The 20,000-nt window shown below is 45.7% G+C and overlaps 1 protein-coding gene across 3 annotated transcripts in view; it reads right to left on the reverse strand.

Moving 5' to 3' along the window:
• LOC105912894 (disks large homolog 5-like) overlaps window positions 1-20,000 on the reverse strand; it is a 51,769-nt gene that overhangs the window by 23,299 nt on the left and 8,470 nt on the right. For 2 of the 3 annotated variants that reach the window (XM_031560791.2, XM_031560789.2), the window contains exons 2-8: window positions 18,761-18,829; window positions 17,277-17,448; window positions 14,188-14,331; window positions 11,190-11,373; window positions 8,533-8,792; window positions 7,431-7,743; window positions 4,506-4,736 (exon numbers count right to left, since the gene is read on the reverse strand). In XM_031560791.2, coding sequence (XP_031416651.1) covers window positions 4,506-4,736; window positions 7,431-7,743; window positions 8,533-8,792; window positions 11,190-11,373; window positions 14,188-14,331; window positions 17,277-17,448; window positions 18,761-18,829 — 1,373 coding nt within the window. The remainder of the gene's footprint in view (window positions 1-4,505; window positions 4,737-7,430; window positions 7,744-8,532; window positions 8,793-11,189; window positions 11,374-14,187; window positions 14,332-17,276; window positions 17,449-18,760; window positions 18,830-20,000) is intronic. The other variant, XM_031560790.2, reaches the window with a different exon arrangement.

The following is a 20,000-nucleotide window of genomic DNA, read 5'->3' on the forward strand; positions in this document are numbered from 1 at the left end:
ATGGAATAATGACAACCTAGAACAGTACATAACGCAACTAAACTCCATCCAAGTTGAAGATATGATTTACTCCTTCCTTTTTACCAAATTTGAAAACAGCAGGGAGAACATCAACTCAGCAGCCGAAAAAATTACAGAAATACTTTTAACTGCAGCTAAAAGGTCATTAAAAAAAGTCAAACACAGCACTACCAAAAAAAGTAAAATCAAGAATTCAAACAAAAACAAATGGTTTGACAAAGACTGTAAAAAATTGCGAAAAGAATTGAGATTAAGTTCAAACAATAAACACAGAAATCCTGCAAATCAAGAAATTCGAACACAATATCTTAACACCCTTCAGAAATACAAATCGCTTCTAAGACACAAAAAAAATGACCATATGAATGCCCAACTCAAAGAAATGGAGGACGCATTAGATCATAACTCCTTCTGGGAACACTGGAATAACTTTGACAAAACAAGAAAAGAAAAAGTCATCCCATTAGTTGATGGAAGAAAATGGACAGAACATTTTGAAAAATTGTACAAAAAAGATAACCTAAATTCTAAACAAAAAACCTTAGAATCTCAGTTAAGAAAACTTGAAGAGACACAAAAGGACAGGCTAAATCAATTAGATTCCACTATAAAATTATCAGAATTGAACTCAAAATTAAAATCCCTCAAGAACAAAAAATCATGTGGCATAGATGGAGTGTACAACCAAATGCTAAAACACAGCACACCTAAATTAAGAGAGGCCACGTTAAAATTATTCAATTTAATCCTGTCTTCAGGCCATTTTCCAGAACAATGGAAGGTGAGCCACATCACTCCAATCCATAAAAAAGGTGACAAACTTAATCCTAATAATTATAGAGGCATCTCACAAGGCAGCAATTTAGGGAAAGTATTCTGTGGCATCCTGACCAATAGAATTCAAAAATGTATCCAGAACAACAATATAATAAATTCATCCCAAATTGGCTTTTCTCAAAACAACAGAACAACCGACCATGTATACACTTTGCACACACTCATAGAGGAACACGTACAAAATGTTAAAAAAGGTCAAATATTTGGCTGCTTTATTGACTTTAGCAAAGCTTTCGACTCAGTATGGCACGATGGACTTATGTTGAAATTAATTGATAGTGGAATTGGAGGCAAAACGTATGACATCATTAAAGATATGTATAAAAACAATAGATGCTGTGTAAAAATTCACAACAGACTAACAGATTATTTTGATCAGACAAAAGGAGTTCGACAAGGCTGTTGCTTAAGTCCAACCTTATTCAATATATATATTAATGATTTGGCCACAAAAATTGAAAGATCTTCGTCCCCAGGTCTTAAACTTCTAAATAAAGAAATTAAATGCCTGCTTTTTGCCGATGATCTCCTCCTACTCTCCCCGAGTCCAGAGGCGCTTCAGGAAAGTCTGAATATTATCAACGAATACAGTATAACATGGGCCCTTCCAATTAACCTGGATAAATCCAAAATCATTGTATTCCAAAAAAGACATTCCAAACACAATAATTATTACAGCTTCACAATTGGCGAAGAAAAACTGGAACAAGTAAAAAAATATTGTTATTTAGGACTAACGATTTCTTCAACTGGACTTTTTGATGGAGCAATAACAGATCTAACGGAAAAGGCAAGAAAAACCTATTACATGCTCAGGAAATCACTACTAAAATATAACCCCCCCATAAAACTCTGGCTAAAACTTTTTGATTCAATACTGAAACCAATATTACTGTATGGGAGTGAAGTTTGGGGAACTAAATTTAAAAATAAATTGGACACATGGGACAAAAGCCACCCCGAACTATTCCACTTGGAATTCTGCAAAAATATACTGGGTGTAAACAGGAGTTGCCCTAACATAGCGTGTAGAGCAGAGTTGGGAAGATACCCACTCCTTCTAGACATACAAAAGAGAGCAGCAAAATTCTGGAACCATCTGCAAATAAGCAAACCAGACAGGCACCACCACACTGCTGCCCAACTGAGGGATGGACACCCAGAGAGAGACCCCTTCAACTACCTTGTCCAAAAACATGGGCTCAGCAAGAAAGACTTAAGCATTGCCTCAAAACTAAAACAGTTAAAAGAAAGCTGTATAGAAAATTACACTAACTGCTGGAAGAATCAAATGAAAGAATCCAGCAAGCTAAATGTATACAGAACATTAAAAAAGGACTGCAAATTGGCACCATACTTAATCCAAATAAAAAATTATAAACAAAGAATTCTATTAACAAAGTACAGGCTCAGCGACCATAGTCTTGCAGTAGAAAAGGGGCGACACAGACAATGCTGGGTGGCTCCCGAAGGGAGACTATGCGTCCACTGCAATATTAACGCTGTCGAAAATGAGCCTCATTTTCTGACGGAATGTACAAAATACCACAATATAAGAAGTGCATATTACAAACAATTTGAATACATCCACCCAGGTTTCATAAACCTAACGAACCAACAAAAACTACCATTCCTCCTGGGGGAAATAGAGACCTGTAACATTTTAGCCTCCGAATATGTGCAGTCCTGCCACATCCTCCGAGAGCAGGCCATACCACCAATAAACATAGGCCTGAACTCATAGTGTTTTTTTTTTTAAATTTTTTTTTTTTTTTGTATCTATTCTTATCTGTCTATGTTTTTTCTTTACGTAATTATTATAATTGTAATGTTTTTTATTTAAGCATTTTTATTTTATGTATTTTTATTTATTTTTTTATTATTTAATTAACTTATCTGTTCCTGTATTACCATTGTTGTTATTATTGTTGTTATTATTATTGTTCTTATTGTTTAAGTGCTTTGGCAACAGTGTACCATACATTCATGCCAATAAAGCCATTGAAAATTGGAAAAATTGAGAGACTGCTAAAGACACTGCTGAAAGAGGATGATGAGGAGACACAGGGAGGGGGAGAGAGAGAGAGAGAAACAGATACAGAGTGTGAAAGAGAGAGAGACGGAGAGAAAGACAGATACAGAGTGTGAAAGAGAGAGAGAGAGGGAGATGGAGACAGAGTGAAAGAGAGACACACACACAGCGGGTGGGGGAGAGAAAGAAAGAGTTGGCGAGTGAGTGAGAGTCAAACTGACAGTGAGTAAAGAGAGAAAGAGTTAATGTGAGAAAGAGAGAGAGAAGGAGAGAAAAGAACAAGGGAAAGAGAGAAAGAGTTCATGTGACAGCGTGAGAGAGAGAGTGAGAGAGAGAGAGAGAGAAGGAGAGAAAGGAGCAAGGGAAAGAGAGAGAGAGAGAGGAGCAAGGGAAAGAGAGAGAGAGAGAGAAAGGAGCAAGGGAAAGAGAGAGAGAGAGAGAGAGAGAGAGAGAGGAGAGAAAGGAGCAAGGGAAAGAGAGAGAGAGAGAGAGAGAGAGAGAGAGAAGGAGAGAAAGGAGCAAGGGAAAGAGAGAGAAAGAGAGAGAGAAGGAGAGAAAGGAGCAAGGGAAAGAGAGAGAGAGAGAAGAGAGTAGAGAGTAGAGAGAGAGAGAGAAAGGAGCAAGGGAAAGAGAGAGAGAGAGAGAGAGAGAAGGAGAGAAAGGAGCAAGGGAAAGAGAGAGAGAGAGAGTAGAGAGAAGAGAGAAGAGAGTAGAGAGTAGAGAGTAGAGAGTAGAGAGTAGAGAGTAGAGAGAGAGAGAGAGAGAGAGAGAAAGGAGCAAGGGAAAGAGAGAGAGAGGAGAGAAAGGAGCAAGGGAAAGAGAGAGAGAGAGAGAGAGAGAGAGAGAGAGAGAGAGAGACATGTTTACCGTAATTTCCAGACTATAAGCCGCTACTTTTTTCCCATGCTCTGAACCTCGCGGCTTAAACAATGACTATGATACCTGTGACTGTATACGGTTGCTTTGTGTTTACGGTGGCTTTGTGGAGCTAGGATGCTAGCATGGATGCAGCCGCATGGATGCTTAGCTCCACGCGATTTCTCAGTATCTCTCAATAACTTAGCTAATGTCAAAATAACCACAGTTTACCGGCGTAGACAGAACACAACTCAAAACACTTTAGAAAATAAAAGTTTACTACAATACAAATCCAGTCTTTTCAAGTTCTTTAGCTCACTGGTTTCAAACTAGCGTCTTTCTTCTATCTCTCTGTCTTCAATCTAACGTTCTAGCTTCTGATTGACTCTTGCAACTGTGCTCTCTTAAAGCAACAGTGCACTTATCGTAACTGGCAAAACTAATAATATGCATCACTATTGTATTACTTTTGATATTCATTTTAGCCTGTGTAAAGTTCATTTATTTCAATGTACCGGTAGGCACCTGCGGCTTATAGACATGTGCGGCTTATTTATGTTAAAAATAATTATTTTTGAAAAATTCAGTGAGTGAGGCTTATATTCAGGTGCGCTCAATAGTCCGGAAATTACGGTAAGTGCTTTGGCAACAGTGTACCATACATTCATGCCAATAAAGCCATTGAAAATTGAAAATTGAAAAATTGAAAATTGAGAGAGAGACAGAGAGAGAGAGGGGGTAGAGAGTAATGGCGGACCTGTCTGGCCTGGTAGTACTCCCGGAGCAGCTGGTCCCTCTGGATGATGGCCTCAGTGCGCTCCTTGCGGGCCACGTCGCGCTCCTCCTTCACGGCCTCAATGTCCCGGCAGACCTGACTCAGCTCCTTCTGCGCCTCCGCCTTGTCCTTCACCTCGAAGCAGTACTTCTCCAGCACGTCGTTCCGCTCACACAGCGCCCGGTCCCTCTCCACCAGCGCCGAGCCAAGCTCCTGAGGGCAGGGGAAACCAGACCAGAACCACACACACACACACACACACACACACACATCAGAACCAAAGTGTCCAGAACCACACACACACACACACACACACACACACACACACACACACACACACACACACACACATCAGAACCATCAAGTGTCCAGAGCCACACACACACACACACACACACACACACATCAGAACCATCAAGTGTCCAGAGCCCCACACACACACACACACACACACACACACACACAGTGTGTCCAGAGCCAGAGGTGTGTCTCAGTCTGGCTCCAAACCCAAAGCACTGATCCTGAATTAGCTGGTCAGTTCAAAAACCGCAGGAACTGGTCAGGTCCAAGTCGTGACTAGAGCAACACAGTGACCCAAAACACAGAGAGGGGAAAAGGGATATTCTGGTCGTGACGGGGATGACAATGGCAGAGCGGGTTGTTCCGTGAACCTGGTGACTCACAGGATTTGGATGGTGCGTGTTTGCTTTCGCTAGACCACGTTGAACCTAAGGGCAGGGCCAGTCTCAAAGGCGTGGCTAGTCCCTGAGCCTCAGGGGAAACTAAGCTCCAGCGCTCCCCCCCCCCCCTCCTTTCTTTTGCAACTTTCAAAAACTTTAAACTCAAAAATGGAACTGCACAACAACATTGCCACGGATCTTCTGCCAACACAAGGCTTGCTTTCTGGTCCCCCCAGCGCCCCAGTCTACTCATTAACCCTTGTGTGTCTTTCATCAAGTGCACTCATGCGTGTAGCTGGGACAGCACGGGGAACGGGGCGGCCGCTAGCACTGAACACAGGGAGTGAACACCCCCGACACTTCTGCCTGCCCGGGATAGGAACGCTGACACGCAGGAAGCGCTAACACGCAGGCTTGGCGTGAGCGATCGGTTCTCCTCAGCCCCGTTGGCTGACTTACGCTGACACGCCTACAAGCAGATGAGGGGGGGGGGGGGGAAACGGCTACTCACTGCCTGCGCAAAAAAGGCTTTCCAAACACTCACTTATCACTAATTATTTATGGGCTTTTTTTTTTTTTTTCAATTATTTAAGCACGAGGTAGCACGGGAAATATTTGCTACGTTCTTTTAAACTGTGAAGTTGAGCTCTGGAGTGTTTATTGTTGTTCGGGTGCCTGAAGGGTCCCTCTCTCTCTCACTGCACAGACACACTCTGAAAGGAAACAGGCCTGGGCCTACTGCGCAAAAGCCCTACAGGCAGGGCAAACACAATGCTACCACAGGGTCAACTCCTTATGCGTCTTAGCGGAACCCTGACCACCTTCAGTACTTCTTTGTTGTTTATTTGATATCATTTGACATCATCATAAAAGAGTCGCCAAAAACACCTTCACATCATGGTCATTAATGGGCAGTATGGTGATGGGGGTTCAGAACACAACAACTCTCTCCCGGGGCCAAACCTTCTTCTACAATCTGTACGTAGAGAGAAGACTTTTACTTAATAGACTGAATAATTCATGGATGGAGCCAATGCCCATGGCACAGCTTAATCACTTAACGAGCCCCGACCTCTAGTCCCCGAGTGACACAGGAGCTTCCTGGAAGTGGCCTCCGACCTGTTTAGAACTAGTTTTCACAGGGGTCAAAGGTGACTTCATGATGTCTAGAAACAAGTTCACTTCATTTTGCTATTGAGTTGCTGCAAAGGCAAAGGACACAGACAAGGCTGATCTAGTTTCCTCCTTGATAAACACACCACTCACTGTTTACTGTTTGAATCTGCAGTTAGTTTGACATCCACCTTCAGGAGGACTGGTTTGGAAAGTTCCAAATGCGCAAAAAACACACAGATTGTTCCCACCCACATTTAGACTACATTTCTACAGGTCCATCCAGACATACATTCTGACATTTCTACATGTCCGTCCAGACATACATTGTGACATTTCTACATGGTTGTCCCTGCATCTTCCAATGAATGTGCTATACAGTATACAACAGAACTTGTGCACTTATATCAAAATATTGGCTGACAAAGATGTCTCCAGAAGCTTGGCAGAGGAGGAATATTCCAGCATGATAACGATCCAAAAGCACACGGCCAAAATCATGCAAGAGTTTCGAAAAGTATGACCTGGGCAAGTATGTGGCCTGACTTGAATCCAGTAGAACACCTTTGGGGTGTTTTAAAGAGGAAGGTAGAGCAACACAACCCCTCCAGCTAAGAGCAGCTGGAAAAGTCTGGCTCTCTCTGGAAATATGTGCAACACACTGGTATCCTCCAGGAGGATTGAGTCTGTCATCAAGAATTAAAAGATGAACATACGAAGTATTGAAAAATTATAATAATTTGAGTCTCAGTAATGAAAGGTGTACTGACTTTTGTTGCATTGAGTTTCTTCTGCAGGGCCTGCATTTTTAATATAGTACATCTAAACTGAGTATAATTTTACACAGAGCAAATACCCCCGCTCAACTTAGAAGTAGTGCGATTACTATAATGTGGTTGACTTTTGAATCATTTGACATTTAAGTGATCTTGCTCAGGAGGGCACTCTCCTCTGTTGTATACCGTTCGTGTTTTATAACATCTGCCTGGCTGTGCAATAATAGTTTACATTCATCAGAACCAACACGGGGCTCAGTGAGAGGAGGAGGAGGAGGAGGAGGAGGAGGAGGAGAAGGAGGAGGAGGAGAGGGGGAGTTAGGTCTGCGTGTCCTGACCTGCCTGAGGGCCTCCAGCTCCTCGCTGGCCACCCTGCGCTGGCTGGAGGTGTTCTTCAGCTTGGCCTCGGCCGCCTCCAGGCCCGTCTGCAGCTTGTCCACCTCCTTAATGACCTGGTCGCGTTCGCTCATCACCAGCCGGTACTCGCTGAGCACGGCGTCGCGTTCCTCGCGCAGCTTCTCCGCCTCCTGGCCCGCCTTCAGCTGCAGCGTGCGCGAGCGCGTGGCCTCCGACTGAACACGCTCCAGCTCCCGCTGCAGCTCCGCTCCACGCGACACCGTCGCCGCCAGCTCCTGCTGCAACACGTCCAGCCTAGGGAGGAGGTGGGGGAGGCAGTTAGGGGGTATACTAAGTACACTAGGGAGGCAGTTAGGGGGTATACTAAGTACACCAGGGGAGGAAAAAGTGGATCCAACTATAGATTCAGTGTCCTTATAACAATGTAATATTTTCTGATTTCAGTAAATATTATTCCTTGTTGCCCTAATGCTGACCCTAAAACTTGCGTTGGCCTCACGTACATCTTGAACATATGCTAATGTAAGAGGAACAGCATGCCTGTTAATCAATTATTAAAGTAGAGTAAGGAGCGTAAAGTGGGCCAAAAAAGATTGTATACTCATGCATGCCATGTCTCGTTATTATGTCCTTCCCTGGTCATGGCACATCTTAGTAAGTGTACTACGGGGTGTGCTGGTGTGGTGTTTAATAGTAAAAGAAGAGTTATGGATTTTGCTAAGAGGTTTTGAGTATGAAATGTTTAGTACACGTTTAGTACACGTGTTTAGCAGTGCAGCATATTTTTCTGGAATAATATTCTGGACTGCGACCAAGATTACAAACACAATTTTTAGTATCACAATTAGTGCAGTCGTGTATGTATGCCTGTGTTGCTCTACTCCATTCCCGAGGCCCACCCCTAGTGAGACTAGCGTAGTGTAGAGTAGAGTGGTGCAGCGTGATGTAGCGTCCCGTGATGTTTCTTTAGAATATTCTAGAATGGTGACTAGAATAGAGTGGTGTAGCGTGATGTAGCGTCCCGTGATGTTCTTTAGAATATTCTAGAATGGTGACTAGAATAGAGTGGTGTATGGGCAGTACCTCCTCATGCTGGCGGCGCACTGCTGCTGGTAGTGCACGGCCGAGTCGCGGTGCTTGAGCAGCACGTCCACCTGCTTCTGGAGGTGCCGCTTCTCCTCCTCCGCCTGCTCCAGCCGGCTCAGGTCCGCGTTGTGATTGGCCGTCTTCTCGTTGTAGCGCTTGCGCAGGGCCTCGTACTCTTTGCGGGCCGTCTCCAGCTTGTCCATCGCCGTGTCGTAGAGTTTGTTCAGGATGTCCGACGAGCCGTTCTCTCGGATCACCTGCGGCCCAAAGAGTTACTACGGTAAGTGAACTAAACTAAAGGCTGGAGCGATCTAAAATCAACATTCTGATCAAAATCCACCAAGAGATTACAGGAGACAATGATGGAGTTGAATAGGGTCAGAACTGATCCTGATCTACATCATCCATGGCAGATTAGAGACTCATACTGCAGTAAGCATGCTTAAGTTATACATAAGACCCAGGCCAGCCCTTTTCAGCACCGACGGCCATCTGAATCAATCTCGGGTTAGGCGTCGTCCCGGCATCTGTGTTTGGCTTCGATCAGAGGTTTCTGCTCATCAGATAACTTTCAGCTGATAAGGATGCAGTTACGCCTCTACGACTGCAGGTGGCAGAGTTCAGGCGGCACATTTTACTGACCTTAAGTAACCACACTGCTGCCCACTGTCCAAACACAACCTTGTTTTTGTTGAGCTTAAATGTCAATTTCTCATGAATGTCTTCTGACGCATCAAATGCACCGGGCATTCAGATGGCGTGACAAGGGCCCCATAGCTCTGTATTTAAAAGTAGCCTCGGCCACAGATTTAAATTCAAATTTGTTTCTTTGTTTCCTGTTTTAGGGGAGATCAAAACGCCACACTACACTGCTTCCGTGCCCCAGAGATGATCAAAGCCCACGAGGCAAACAGTTTGTCAAATCGAGAGACTCCTCTTTCAGTGACAAAGCCCGGGTGAAGTGACAGCCTCTGCCCAAAATTAAACAGCTGAACTCGTACGAGAGACGAGGCAGATGGCACATGCTCAAGTCGGCTTTTAGGCTAAATGAGCAATTTATTTGCTTATCGTTCGGGGGTTACTCAAGCCGTAACTTTTGAAGGGGTGAAGTCATGCAGGCTTTTAAGCATCGGCGCATTATGACAATCAGCCATAAATAAATGCTATTATTTTAGAAATGACCAAAAAAGGAAACGGCCCAGTTGAGATTGAGGTGTAGGGGGTTCTGTGGAGGAACAGGCCTGGGTTCTGGGGCACACTGTTGGCATTTGGAGCGTCACAGTTACGGGGTGGGGCAGCTTTTCTCTCGGGAGCATGCTGCATAGCAGAAGATGTGCACATGGATTTCCCCCTTAACATCCTGACTCCTCAACACTGCTAGTGACTCCTGTCTCCATCCCTCCTTCTCCTCCCTTTCTCTCTCTCTCTCTCTCTCTCTCTCTCTCTCTCTCTCTCTCTCTCTCTCTCTCTCTCTCTCTCTCTCTCTCTCTCTCTCTCTCTCTCTCTCTCTCTCTCTCTCTCTCTCTCTCTCTCTCTCACTCACGACAAGAATAGAATTTTAATGAGACCCAAAAATGACCCTGGTCTAGTGACAGAGTGGTAAAGGTTACAAAAAGGTCAAAAGGATGAAGTCAGACAACACAGGAAGTTCCAGAGGCAGAGGGGTAGGGGTAGGGTCACTGCGGGGAGGCCCTGCCGTTAATATGTGTATGAAATCAGCAGGAAGCATCGCAGTGTAACTAGCACACTAAAACCTATAAATAAACAAACAAACAAACAAAAATAAACCCATGTAGGGCATTTCTCATCATCAGGCTAATTAGAAACGATGCTGCGATGCGTCCGGGGCTAATTTCAAGGCCCCCGCAAAATCCTGACAGCGCCCGACTGCAGCGCGTTTCTTATTGCCGTTAGTTTGTTTGGAGAATGATGTGACCTAATTAGCAGGGCGCTGAGAAGCCAAAGCCCGGGTCTTGGCCTGCATTCCCCATGAGCACTAGGGCTATGGGAAGCCTTTCATTAGCACGTCTAAAAGGCCTCGCCAAAAGCACAAGGCTAATGCTGGTATTGGTGGAAGGGGAATGACAGGGGAATAATGACCGTCCTTCATTTTTCTTAGCCAAGGGTGTTATTTTCAGCGGCCTTCCTATTCACCGCGGGCGGGCTGTTAAAATGTCACATTAGTCTACTTTTCTGTGGCTAATTTTAGGGTTCGGGTTAGGGTTAAGATTAGGGTTAGGGTTAAAATCGCTCCCTAAAGAAAGACAGAGTAACAGACTGCAGTAGTCTTCTTAAGGTTGCTGGACAATGACAACAGGCTTTTTAGAAACAGACGGCCTGGGCTGAGATTAAGGTGACACATGCAAAGCTTCGTCTAGAAGTCAGTCAAATGTTTTTAGAGAGTAGCTCTCTGTATTAAACATGAATTCTTCAAAACGGGTATAGTACTAGTACACTGCTTTATATTCCAGAGTGCGGTATGTTCAACACATAAATGTGATCAACAATCTACTGTAATATAATCTACGGTAATATAATATGTTCATATGGGGAGATAAGTCTCTTCCGATAAGTATTATATGTACATCTGTGTGTGTCTGTGTGTGTGTGTGTGTGTGTGTGTGTGTGTGTATCCTGATGTGGTCCTTCTTCACCTGCTGATGGAGCATCCGGAGGTCGGCGACTTCCCTCTGGTCGTCCAGGCGCAGCCGTCGCAGCTCGTCGCAGGCCTGCTGCAGGTGCTGATGTTCGCGCAGCAGCTGGCTGTAGTCCCTGCGCAGCCCCTCCGCCTCCTCCTTCATCTGCCCCTGCTCCCCCAGGGCACGGCTGTGGAGCGTGCTAAAGGTGTGTGGGGGTTGGGGGGGGAAACAACACACTGTATTAGTTCAGCTCATGCTATGTCACTGGAGGGCTTACACGTGTGTGTCTGTGTCTTACATGTGTGTGTGTTACGTGTGTGTGTGTGTTACGTGTGAGAGACAGTTACTCCACCTGACTTCACTCAGGTATGCGTGTGTGTGTGTGTGTCATACTGTGCGTGTGTGTGCATGCGTGTCGGTGTGTGTGTGTGTACTTTTCATGCAAGCATTTGCTTATGTAACAGAGTCCTGTAGCACAGCTATAATTTCAACATAAGCCGGAGCAGATGTAGATATTAAGCACAAAGGCACGCTCAGGTATGTAGTTATTAAGCACAAAGGCACGGTCAGGTAACACCGGCACGTGCACCACACACACGGTGCACAGATCATGACCTGCATCTCATCCCATCTAGAGTAATGGAAGCTCACTGCATGAGAGCACCGCCTGTTCTTGTGTGGCAAATCCAACCCAGGATGCTCACGGGGTCCTGAAACGACCATTTTCTCTGATATGACACTCCGTTTTAAACAAGGCTTACCCCTGACCCGAGTGGCTTATATCAGGTGGTATTTAGTGAGTGAGATGGAGCGAGAGAGAGAGAGAGAGAGAGAGAGGGAGAGAGAGAGAGAGACTAACCCCTCTACAGATGATGAACAAACAGAGCAATGCATTGCCAGGCTTTAGCATAAAATAAACTGCTTATATTGGTCTCTCGGCACAGATGCACAGAGCAGCCTGAAGGAAGAGGCTTTAACGGCATCCCATAATCCCTCATCTGCCTGTTGGCATAGCAGCACAGCTGTTGGGTCGTCTTTGCGATGGAGACGGTATGCCATCATGAAATTAGACAAATGGCCAAGGTCTTATGTGACTAAACCCACGCAGCGATAAACAGTGATTGCATCCTTTGATGTCGTAATTTGTGATAAAAAAAAAAAAGAATGAAGTGAATTTTCACTGTTATAGGGCCACAGCGGTGGATGTGCCAGCTAGCTCAGAGGCGATTTTGTTCCAGGATTAAGGGACCTTGAGGAACATTCTTTCAGAGGTGTGGGTGCCAAGGCCACTTGTATGTCTTTTTGGAGGATGGCAGAGTGGGACCATTCCCAGTTTACACCTGGGACAGGGACAACTGCAATGCCCCAATCACATTTTATCAATCACATTTCAATCACATTTCATCAATCAATTTTTTTGCTAAAGGCGCCTGATGTATATAACCTAATGGTATATATGGTATATAACCTATAACCATGTCTTGTCTCTAGTACTTTTTGCAACAAAGTGACACCCACGAGCGGAGTTGACTCACAGTCAGACTCGAGTGCCAAGTTGGCTGGGCTAATGCGCTGGTTGACCTGTGTTTGTGAGGCAGAGGCTCGTTGAAACAGACAACGTTCTTAAATCTTGCATGAGGACGATCAACACCATGCTAACAAGAGTCGGAATCAACTGCCAATGGTCAAAAAGCCAGAACAACTCTGCTTGGCTCAGCGGGTGACAGGTGATTTGGAGACGTCTCAAGGTTGCTTTTTCGGTCCTCCATACATTCTTTTTAGATTGGAGTATCAAACACAGGTTTCTTCTGCAGGTCTGTGATGCATCTGCAGTGTTTTGACTACTTAAACACAGGAGGTGAGTTTACGGCGCCAACTCAAACACTGATGCGCCTCGGATAGCTAGATAGAAAGAGACTGTGACGCTTATGACAGCTGCAAGTCCTCTTGGTAATCATCAACGGCAGCGCTGCCTTTCATCAGGATCAGCATCATCATCATCATCATCATGCGTGCATCACAGCAGCCCTTCAGCGAGAGCCCATAGATCACCCAAACAGACGGCTCGTCTCTCGAACGCCTTTAGAGATGAGAGGAAGTGGCTCTCCTCTTTTAATTTATTTTTTTTGACACTCATCACAGGTAAATGAGCGTGTTTATTTGGTTGCTCCGATTGCAGAGCAGGTCCATTTGAGGATTAAGTGAGGCTTAACTCTGATGCTTGTGTACAGCTGGGGGAAGGAAGGTGGTGTGTTTGTGTGTGTGTGTGTGTGTGTGTGTGTGTGTGTGTGTGTGTGTGTGTGTGTGTGTGTGTGTGTTCCAGACAGACAGTGATACACACACACCCTAACCTTCCTAATCAATCTACTGATCATATTTGATTGTGCACAATTTCATTCTGATGGCTTCCTGTGTGTCAGGGTTAGGTGACATGAGGTGAGGTGGAGGAGACAAGGTAAAGGTAGCACAGAAAGGGATGGATTTGATGCCATTAGACCATGTGGGGAAGAGGAGGAAGAGGAGGAAGAGGAGGAAGGGGAACATGAAGAACTGGCATTCCATTTTACAGAAGCCTTTACCCAAAGTGACGGACCATGTCCAACACGATCAGTATGTGCGTAGTCAGGGTGTCGAACCCATGACCTTCATGGTATTAGCGACATGCTATACTGTGCTACAGACATGAGAAAGGAACATAACAAGGTGCAGGGATGAAGACAGTCAGAAAGGAAGCTGATGAAGACGATGATGATATTGGAAATGAAGGGAGGCGAGGAAGAAGAGGAGCAAGTAAGGGAATGGTGCTGAAACCCATGAATGAAGATGAAGACAGGATGAAGATGAAGAGGCTGACGGAGAGACGGAGGAGAGGACAGGAGGCGAGGAAGAAGAGGAGCAAGTAAGGGACTGGTGCTGAACCCATGAATGAAGATGAAGACAGGATGAAGATGAAGAGGCTGACGGAGAGACGGAGGAGAGGACAGGAGGCGGGGGAAGAGCGGCGCTCGCTCACTGGTAGAAGTCGGCCTCCTTGACGGCCTCCTCGCAGCGCTGCAGGGTCTTGGTGTGCTGGTTCTGCAGCGACTGCAGGTCGCCCATGGCCTTGGTGCACTGCAGCTTCAGACGCTCGTAGTCGTGGCCCGGCTTCACGCTCGGCCTGAGGACGGAGGAGTCATGAGAGACAGATTTGGAAAAAGAGACACAAATAGAAGAGAGAGAGAGAGAGAGAGAGAGAGAGAGAGAGAGAGAGAGATGAAAGGGTGAGAAAAAAGAGATAGGTAGAAGGAGAGACAGAAAAGGAGGGAAAAACTCCAGGCAACAACTGAACTCAAAGGTACTCATGCTGCATCAGGTCCAGTCACTAGGACACAAATAGATTATGAAGAATTCCAAAACACATTATTATAGCAACACTTCACATTCATGTCACAGAGAGAGTCATGTCACATTCGAACCCTTGGCTCACCCATTGGCACCCGTTATGGGGAGGCATTAGGACAATATGGGCACAACCCTGATTTCAAGCACCTGAGTGACCACAGGACACACACACAGATCCCTGGGGGCCTCCCCCACCCCCACACACACACACACACACACACACACACACACACACACACACACACACACACACACACACACACACACTCACTGTCTGAGTGGTGCACCAGACACGCTACCAGAGAGAAGGACAGACCCTGCAAAATACATGAGCACTGACACACAGTGCGCACGCACATACACACATACACCTGAACACACACACACACGTGTACGTGTACGCGCACACGCACACACACACACACACACCTGAACACATGCACGTACACACACACACACACTCCCTCTTGAAGCCACTCTCATCCATTTAACTAACAACCATTTATTCCGCACACTGGGGGCCTTCCAGGAGCTATTGGTTGAAAAACTTTCAGCTTTTCCTAAATAATTAATATTGAAAAACAACAGCAACAACACTAGCTGAGGTTATGATGGCCATTTCCATTTAAAGCAATGTCCTGACAGACGCTCCCATAGGAGTTGGCTTTAAAAGCACCTCTTGGCGAGTGAGTGTGTGTGTGAACACGTGAGTGTGTGTGTGTGTGTGTGTGTGTGTGTGTGTGTGTGTGTGTGTGTGTGTGTGTGTGAGAGAGAGACAGTCTGTCAACATGTGCATACACACATGTGCACGTGCACAGCCTGTGTGTTTAAGTACATGTGTGAGAGTGTGTGTTGTTCTGCATGTGTGCATATATAAGGGTTTGTGAACACGTGAGTGTGTGTGTGTGTGTGTTTAAGTACATGTGTGAGAGTGTGTGGTGTTCTGCATGTGTGCATCTATAAGGGTTTGTGAATGCGTGTATGCGCGGGATGATAGGAGAGAGTCTGTGCATGCATGCATGATTGTGTGCGTTGACATGCTTGGGTGTGAAGGCCAGACACCACTGGCGGCGTCTGACGCACGTCAAGACATGCTTCTGGTTCTTTTCATCAGCGCAGGGGCCCACTGGCGGTGTGGAACACGCGTCAGCCGCAGAGTTTGGAACACCATTTTAATTCTTGAGCATCTGGTCCATAGAATTGGCTTGGATTTCAATTAGATCCAAGTCTTCAACAATCTGAATCAAACTTTGATGGTGCAAATGACTTTTTGTTCTTTCCCTAGCAAACTTTGCCACTAGTAAACAAAACGCACTAATGGTACCCAGCTTATGTAGCAAGTAGTTAACTAATAAGAATGATGACCTAAAATGGCATATTAATATATACCTAGCCATTATCAATTAAAATTGCATTGTTATGCTTTATACTATTGCAAAATAATGTCTTGTTTTCACCGTTTTGACGGTAACATTGGAGTTTCAGAACATTAGGGTGCATTAGGGTGACACTCGCCCTTCAATGAGAATGTCCATGCTTTGCTTTTCATTCAGACAAAATATGGAGTCAAATCTTTCACTACCTGGCTTTCCATCCAACTTTTCAATGCGCTTTTTGACCATTCGAGAATGAAATCCTGACTGGAAACGCTTGAAATTCGCATACAATTTTTTTATGAGAATATAATTTGATTTGCTGGAGGGGGGTGGTTTAACGCGCTCCTCACATAAGGTATAATGCCACTAAGGTTGACAGAAACAAGTTCATTCCAATACATTTGTGTTTGTTGCACTTTTATGTGTCCATCTTTAATGTGCATGACATGGCTGATGGAGACGCGTGCTGCTTCACATTTTGTTTCGCCAAAATGCTCATAAAAGATGCAAATGAGTTGGCTGGAAGCCCAGCTAATGTCCATTCTGATCGCGTTCCTTATTTGTTTAGTGCCGTACTCTTGATATGGGGTAGCATCAATGTGACACTCCATGACTTGACTTCAGTGCAAGGTCAATGAGTCATGAGGCAACCAATCAAGGTGCAGCCGGCTAAACTCCTGTAATATATGCCAGATAATAATAGCAAATAAGTAATGGCAAATACCACAGGCCATATTTACCGAGGGTGTTTTTCTCTCAGATGTATCTAACTTGCCTAATCGCATGATGACCAGGCGTGACTACTGGTAATTAAAACCCCCAATTTACGAAGGGTGATTATCCAAGAAATGTTAGCCATCTGTGACTAGACGGCAAAGGAAAGATTTCATACCTTCGTAAATATGGCCCTGTATATTTAAATACGTGGTCATAACTGCCACTGATTTATGATGGACTGTATCTCTCCAAGACATCAGCTGTAAACAAATGCACATCGAACAACAAGTCTGCACTGCATCCATCAGTTGGTTGCTAACTCCACCCAGGTCATCCCTTTCACACCAAGATGCCCTGGGTTAAATGGGTCTCACCCTGTTCTCAACTTGGCTTGTTTAACCTTTCCATGGCTGCTAGCCAGTGTACCTCTCAATGGGTCATGGTACAGCATTAAGAGAACATATATCACACACACACACAGTCATATATGACACACACACACACACATATATATATCACACACACACACACACACACACACACACACACACACACACACACACACACACACACACACACACACACACACACGTTGATGTGAGTATATCTCTGGGGGTGCGGTGCCTACCTGCAGTCATCGAAGGTGGTACCGGGCGAGGCGAGGGCCAGGCGCTTTCGGAGCTCGTCCCTCTGACGGGTCACCTGCCGCAGCTGGAACAGCACGGCCTCCAAGCGCTCGCCGGGCGGCCGCTGGTCCTGGAGCGCCGGCGGGGGCGGGGAGGAGGCTTTGCCCGTCGTACCTGCCGGAGTCAGGATGTCACTGGTGGAAAGATACCTCTATCCTACATCCTGCTGGGGAGTTAGCTGCTAATGCTAAGAGGTTCAGCTGAGTTAGCTGCTAATGCTAAGAGGTTCAGCTGAGTTAGCTGCTAATGCTAAGAGGTTCAGCTGAGTTAGCTGCTAATGCTAAGATGCAAGAGGGTCAGCTGAGGTTCAAGGGACTTTAGTAGCTAAAGTTGTGGGATTTCAGTAAACAAACGTTTTAATGCAGAGCTTAACTGACAGAATCCAGATGACAGAACAGCCGACGGGTTATCTGTCTCATTAAAGTGTCCTAGAAAGGTTTGAGTAGAAGTGGGCTGAGATATAAAGGCAGCCCCTATGACCTCCGGTGACCTCTACAGCACTGAGGGAGAGATACCATAAACACGACACAAGTAACACTTACGTTAATGGTGAGAGAAGATTAATGCCATTAGTGGAATTTTAAGTGACTGCTCGAGCAGCCTTCTAATGCCTGTGGGCTGTGTAGGTATGCGTTACACACGGCATTACACACATTTAGCTTGCACCTGGTGAACATGTGTGTCTGGGCCTTTCCAAAACTCGTTTGTGCCCTGGTTTGACTGAGTGTCGTGTTTCATCCCTCCTGTGTTGTGTATTTATGGCCTCTGTGTCTGTCTCTCTGAGTGTGAGTGTGAGTGTGTGTGTGTGTGTGTGTGTGTGTGTTTCCGTCTGAGTGTGTGTGTGTGTGTGTGTGTGTGTGTGTGTGTGTGTGTTTCCATCTGTGTGTGTGTGCGTGTGTGTTGTGGTGTGCGTTTCCATCTGTGTGTGTGTGTGTGTGCGTGTGCGTGTGTGTTGTGGTGTGCGTTTCCATCTGTGTGTGTGTGCGTGTGTGTGTGTGTGTGTGTTGTGGTGAGCATGTGAGAGGGACCATGAATAAGCAATGCACTCTTTCTGGGACGTTGACACCTCTCTTGCGCTGAGGACAACAGCAGAGGCTGGATCTGGGCTATTAAACTCTAATGGACAGAGCATGCCAGTCTGTGCCCATGTGTTTGTTCTGCACAATGTCTGACAATATACAAACACACACTTATCCATGTGATCTCTCCATACAAAACACTCTGTTGCATACATATGCAAACACACACAAACACACCGTCAGACACATAACTACTTATCCAAATAATACAAATTCTTACTACTTAAAAACACACACATGCACTCACACACACACACACGCGCACACACACACACTCACCTATGCTGCTGAGCTCTCACACACACACACACACACACACACACACACACGCGCACACTCACACTCACCTATGCTGCTGAGGGAGCTGCTGCTCTCGGAGTCCGAGGGCATGGTGGAGAGGACACTGTAAGTGGAGCCTAGACATAAACATGAACACAAACAAAAACAACAACAACATCTCATTAAATCACAGTCCACCCTTTAACTCCATTCTCCGTCTCGCTGCACTCCATCGATTTGGACTAAAAAAAAAAAAACTATGCAGCTCCACATCGATGAGGGCTGTTTTACGTAAGAGGGAGGGGACATTAACATCAACATTTACACTGACATTGTCATCGAGACATGGTCAATATGGTGGTCATCCATCCTTTTAAACCCAAGGTCAGTATTAAAGCCATCTAGGGTTTAGGCTTTCAACCACTTTAAAAAGGACACGGTTCAACTGACCCAGTTTTTTGTGGATACCATTTTATAGTATCAGCATTGAGCTTATATAACATTTGTTTACCAAGTTCTTGCTTATTTAGTGGCCGTGTGGTGCGTGCCTGTGTCAGTGTGAGTAACTTCAGAGTGGCGTTTCATCGCCGTGCCTGCACAGGTGATGCCCTAACCCTAACCCTGTTGTGCAACCAGGAGGATGTTTACAGTGCGCACAGAAGAGATGACATCGGTGGGATGAGCTCACAGCCGGTGATATTGCCGTGAGTCACTCTCTCTCACACACACACACACACACACACACACACCTTTTATTTAATTAATTTCTACTCAGCTGCGGCTCTGAAAACAGCTGATAGTTGCCCCCCTCCTCTCCCGCTGACTCTCTCTCCTTCTCTCCTTCTCTCCTCCTCTCTTTCCTTCTTCTCACATTCCGCCTTGCACTTTTCTCTTTCCCTCCCCCTGCTTCCCTTCTCTATCCACACTCTCCCTCTCTCATTCACCCCCTCCCTCTCTTATTTACTCTCCTCTCCTCCGCCCCGACCCTACCCCCCTCCTCCTGGCTTCCCTCTCTGACCCCCCCTCTCTCTCCCCGCTCCTCTCTGTGATGTGTGAGCCTGGGGAGAGGCTGACTAACCATGCTGTTTACCCACACATCCCAGTCCTGTAAATCAGCCAGTGGAGCCTGGCCCAGCTCCCATGGCCCAACACAACACAGCACAGCAGAGCACACACACACACACACAGCACAGAGCGCTCTGATTAAAGCGAGAGGCTTTAAAGAGAAAGAGAGAGAGAAAGAAAGAAAGAAAGAAAGAAAGAGAGAGAGACACAGGTGCCTTAGGATGACTGATGGCATGGCACTGA

This window comes from Clupea harengus, chromosome 23, assembly GCF_900700415.2.
Source record: "Clupea harengus chromosome 23, Ch_v2.0.2, whole genome shotgun sequence".
Classification (NCBI taxonomy): domain Eukaryota; kingdom Metazoa; phylum Chordata; class Actinopteri; order Clupeiformes; family Clupeidae; genus Clupea; species Clupea harengus.